Source organism: Limulus polyphemus, unplaced genomic scaffold (genome assembly GCF_000517525.1).
Source record: "Limulus polyphemus unplaced genomic scaffold, Limulus_polyphemus-2.1.2 Scaffold2523, whole genome shotgun sequence".
Taxonomy (NCBI): Eukaryota; Metazoa; Arthropoda; class Merostomata; order Xiphosura; family Limulidae; genus Limulus; species Limulus polyphemus.
Window position 1 is genome coordinate 102,576 of NW_013668133.1, and position 4,349 is coordinate 106,924.

The 4,349-nt window shown below is 32.9% G+C and overlaps 1 protein-coding gene across 1 annotated transcript in view; it reads right to left on the reverse strand.

The window, feature by feature from the left end:
• LOC106467193 (ferric-chelate reductase 1-like) overlaps window positions 1-4,105 on the reverse strand; it is an 11,935-nt gene extending 7,830 nt beyond the window's left edge. The window contains exons 1-3 of the mRNA XM_022395318.1: window positions 3,921-4,105; window positions 2,288-2,516; window positions 1,362-1,581 (exon numbers count right to left, since the gene is read on the reverse strand). Of these exons, the coding sequence (XP_022251026.1) occupies window positions 1,362-1,581; window positions 2,288-2,498 (431 nt within the window). The 5' untranslated portion in view covers window positions 2,499-2,516; window positions 3,921-4,105. The remainder of the gene's footprint in view (window positions 1-1,361; window positions 1,582-2,287; window positions 2,517-3,920) is intronic.
• Between the last annotated feature and the right edge of the window lie 244 nt (window positions 4,106-4,349).

Below are 4,349 nucleotides of genomic sequence, written 5' to 3' on the forward strand. Positions count from 1 at the left end.
TTTCCTAACGATGTATACAATGACACAAAAAAAAACTGAACAAGAAACAAAATCTTTCCAACGGTGTATACAATGACACCAAAAAAACTGAACAAGAAACAAAATCTTTACAACGGTGTATACAATGACACCAGGAAAAATTAAACAAGAAACAAAATATTTCAAACGTTATATACAGTGACACGAGAGTAGACTGAACAAGAAACAAAATGTTTGTAACGATGCACAAAGGGATAGCTCTGAGTAAAGATAAGAGCTTCCATAACTAGAGTAGCCAGTTTGTTGTTGTTAAAGTGATGCTAATCTTTGTTAGGTAATAAATACTTCCTCGGAAGCGGCCAGTAAAAACCTTACTTTATAAACGTTGACTGTTGAAAAAAATGCGTTAATGCTCGCTTCACTAACGCTTTCAACAAGGATCATCATCTGGGCGTATCTTTGATAAACACAAAAGGCAAAGATAAACTTACCTCCTGCGCGTATTTTTCAGAAAAACGTAGCTCGAAATTTATAAACGACTACATTCATAGAAAAAATTCATACATTAATAGGTTAGAATGATGCTAGAGAATGAAATGGAAGCGGTGGAAATAATCTAGAACACTAAGTAACATTTTTTTTTAGTTATTTTTCCTGAATGCTACATATTGAGGAGGGGGGAAACATCATCCAACTTTAACACGTACTTTCTGTTATTTCTAGAGTGAGTGTCCACCATTTGTCGATAAAGTACGACACATATATGTTTAAGTACAACTACCGTACGTCTAGAAAATCACAAATTTCTAAGTCTGTAGTATGCCCATCACTTATTGGAATTGTAAATCTTGAAACTGAAATGTAACAAGTAGTTCTGTTGTTGTTGTTGTTGTTTTCTATGTATTTTAACACTATTCATAAATGTAACAAGTAGTTCTGTTGTTGTTGTTTTCTATGTATTTTAACACTATTCATAAATGTAACAAGTAGTTCTGTTGTTGTTGTTTTCTATGTATTTTAACACTATTCATAAATGTAACAAGTAGTTCTGTTGTTGTTGTTTTCTATGTATTTTAATACTACTCATTTGTACCAGACAAAGTACTCAAGATATCTTAGCCTTTACAGAATTGGACTTTTGTGACACCTCTTTAAGTACAGCTCTGATAACTTTGGTATGAATATGTATGTACATACATGTGTGAAGAGGGTGTACATGGAGCTAAATGTATACATGCTATTGGTTATCTAGGCCAAGGCCAAAACTCTATCTGCCAGGCATCATCCGTATTCAAATTTGATTTAAATCGTCTTTATCTATTTTGCATATTTTATTATCATCGTTAGAATACCATCTATTAAATTACTCATGTATTACTCACTTGAACGCCACCTGGCCACTAAAATTTGGCGCCACCCAGTGAATAACGGCGGCTTTTTTCGGTAAAGAATCTTTGTGCGTGATGGCAAGACAACCTTGATCTTCTAAGGTTTTCAAACCAAGACCACCTTTGAACGAACCAATCGGTCTTCCGGTTTCTGGATCATAAGCCTTAACCATCAGCCCCTCAAATGGTGTTTCTCTGGTTCCCCTAATTGTAACTAGAATAAACAAAATTAAATACAAATATGTTACTGTGTGTATTAGTTAATAAGAACATATAATTAGAAATAAGTTTACAATGTGGGTGACAACTAAAGGGTTATTTATATACTAATGACGCCAATTCTATATAACAACCTGATTAAAAGTACTTGGCTTCGTAAATCAATACAAATAAAACTGAAATCTATAATTAGTAGAATGCATTGAATTATAAGTTGAATACTCTTGCTGTTAACAATATTTTTGGCCGTAATTCCAATAATATTCCACGAGGTCTGGCCAACGTGCCTAACAAATTAAGGTAAATCCCCAATCTCAATACTAAGATATTTTATTTACTAGCGTTTTAGACTATATTTTGATAAATGTATGATTTTAAAATTGTGCTTGTGTTAATATGTTGTTGTTTGATGATGCACCAAATCCAATATAGTAAAATTTTAACGCACATTTCAAGCACTTAATATAATAAATAATCATATATTTATAAAGGTTAATTTAAGAGTTCTAGGGCACAAATTTTAAAATATTTTTTTTTAAATTCCACCTAAACATTTGTGAAATGTTTGGGAATTTAATTTGGGCATTCTGCCTTTGGGGTCGTACTTGGAAATCAAAGAGAAAGATGTAGAAATTTTAATTCTTAAAAATCGGTATTACTAACTGTTGTTGTTTAAATCAAGTTATTTTTTTATCACCCACCTTGTAACACGTCACCAGGCTCATAACTGTTCGCTGATTGGGTAATTTGGTAAGGTGAATAACGTGATGGCTTTGGTCTGTTTTGACCATGCCTGGGAGTCATGTCATCACACACGTTTACAGGAGCTCCATTTGGCCAACAATTGGCAGGAAAATAAGCATGAACCAATAAAAAAACAACCAGAAATGATATAAGACTGACCCTTGACATCTTGAATCTTTCAGGATGCTGAATAAAAAAAACAAATATATATATTTCGTTAATTATTTACTGGTACACAAAAGTAAATTGTACACTGTGTTTTCTACTAATGTATTTATCAATGGTTGATCCAGATGGAGCGTTAAGATTCTGTAACCATTTTTCTTGTGATGATTTAAATCTGTAAGTTTAACTCTCTTTGGAGTTGCTTATAATTGGTTCGTGCATTGAGCGACAAAGTGTTATCATATTCCCTTAAAAATAAGTTTATAAATAAGTGTCGAACTCAGAATAACTATGTCGTTAAAGGTCTAAGAATTATGATTTAACGTAATAAATATTTACTAATATGGCTACGTTAATAACATCGAAGGCTCATGAAGACATAGCCCACAGCCACCCATCTAGTAGCTCAGTGGTAAGCTAAAAATCGAGTTTCGATACTTGTGGTGGACAAAACACAGGTGACCCATTGCGTAAAAATATGAGCACATAGTTTACTGGTTAGAATAATCAATGTAAACAACCAATGGTTTGTAAGTAAAGTTTTATCGTGTTCGTGGCATACATTCATGTGAAATCATGGAAGTTTTATAGTTACGCCATTCTATATCACGCTGTTGGATAAAATTCATAACATTTCATTAGCCTCACGTAAATTAATTCATTTTAATATAGATTATTCCCTAACAAGAGTAGTATAAAATGAAAAATTTATATCGACCTTTCACACTTCGTAAATGGTAGATGACTGTGATTGTCAGTGTTTGTTTGATTTGTAGTATTTCTCCATAAAGTATTTTATGTTACATTTCATTTTTGATAATTAAATTTTCTACAAATAAACTGTATTTGTGCCCCCCCCCCTGTTGGCTCAATGATAAGCTTGAGGGCCTCGATCTCTGTGGTGAACACAACACGGATTGTCTATTGTGCAGCTTTGCGTTTAACAACAATCATATTCAGACGTAAATAAATAATTTTTGTTGAACAACTAAATGTACTTATGGACCCCAGAATTGAAGAATAAACGTTTTGTCTCTTGTTTGTTACTTCCAGTATGAAAATTAGATAAACGAGATGCTATTTGCCTATCTTTATACATAGATTACTTTCTGTTATAACCACTCACGATCGAATTATATATAAGTGTTTGTTGAAGAAATTTACTTATAATGAATATTGGTAAATATACGAATATAAATAACATTACGGCAGCAAGACCCATGTTTATAATATCATTATTAAATTCAAAGTATGTCTCATCTTATAAGAGATTATTACATTTCTTACCTCTAGTGAATCTACCTTAAACGAATATTGGTAAATATACGAATATAAATAACATTACGGCAGCAAGACCCATGTTTATAATATCATTATTAAATTCAAAGTATATCTCATCTTATAAAAGATTATTACATTTCTTACCTCTAGTGACGAATCTGGTAAATGTTACAAATTTAAAGACTACAGGCTCTTGCTTAAGGAAACCCAGCGTTCGATTTTCTTGACGCAGCGAAAATGATGGCTTCTTTAGGACTTGTCTGTAATTTTATGTTGAATTGAAACAACAACCGAGTTCCTCTGCCCTACTTAAGGTTTACCGTCGTCATGAGGATGATGCTAAACAATCGCGACCGAGCAGCGACCTCGGAGGCAAGAGCCGTTGTCCCCTTTCGTCAGCAAAAACAGATCGGTCACGATGAGTAGGAAAGAAACAACTTTTGGGGCAGACAGTCTAAATACGTTTTCTAAAACAACAAACAAACTGTCCAGACCCGTCTTCTGATATTTCTGTTCTTTATTTTGATAGAGAACAAACTTTGAGTCTTGGTTCAAATTTGTCATTATATGAAG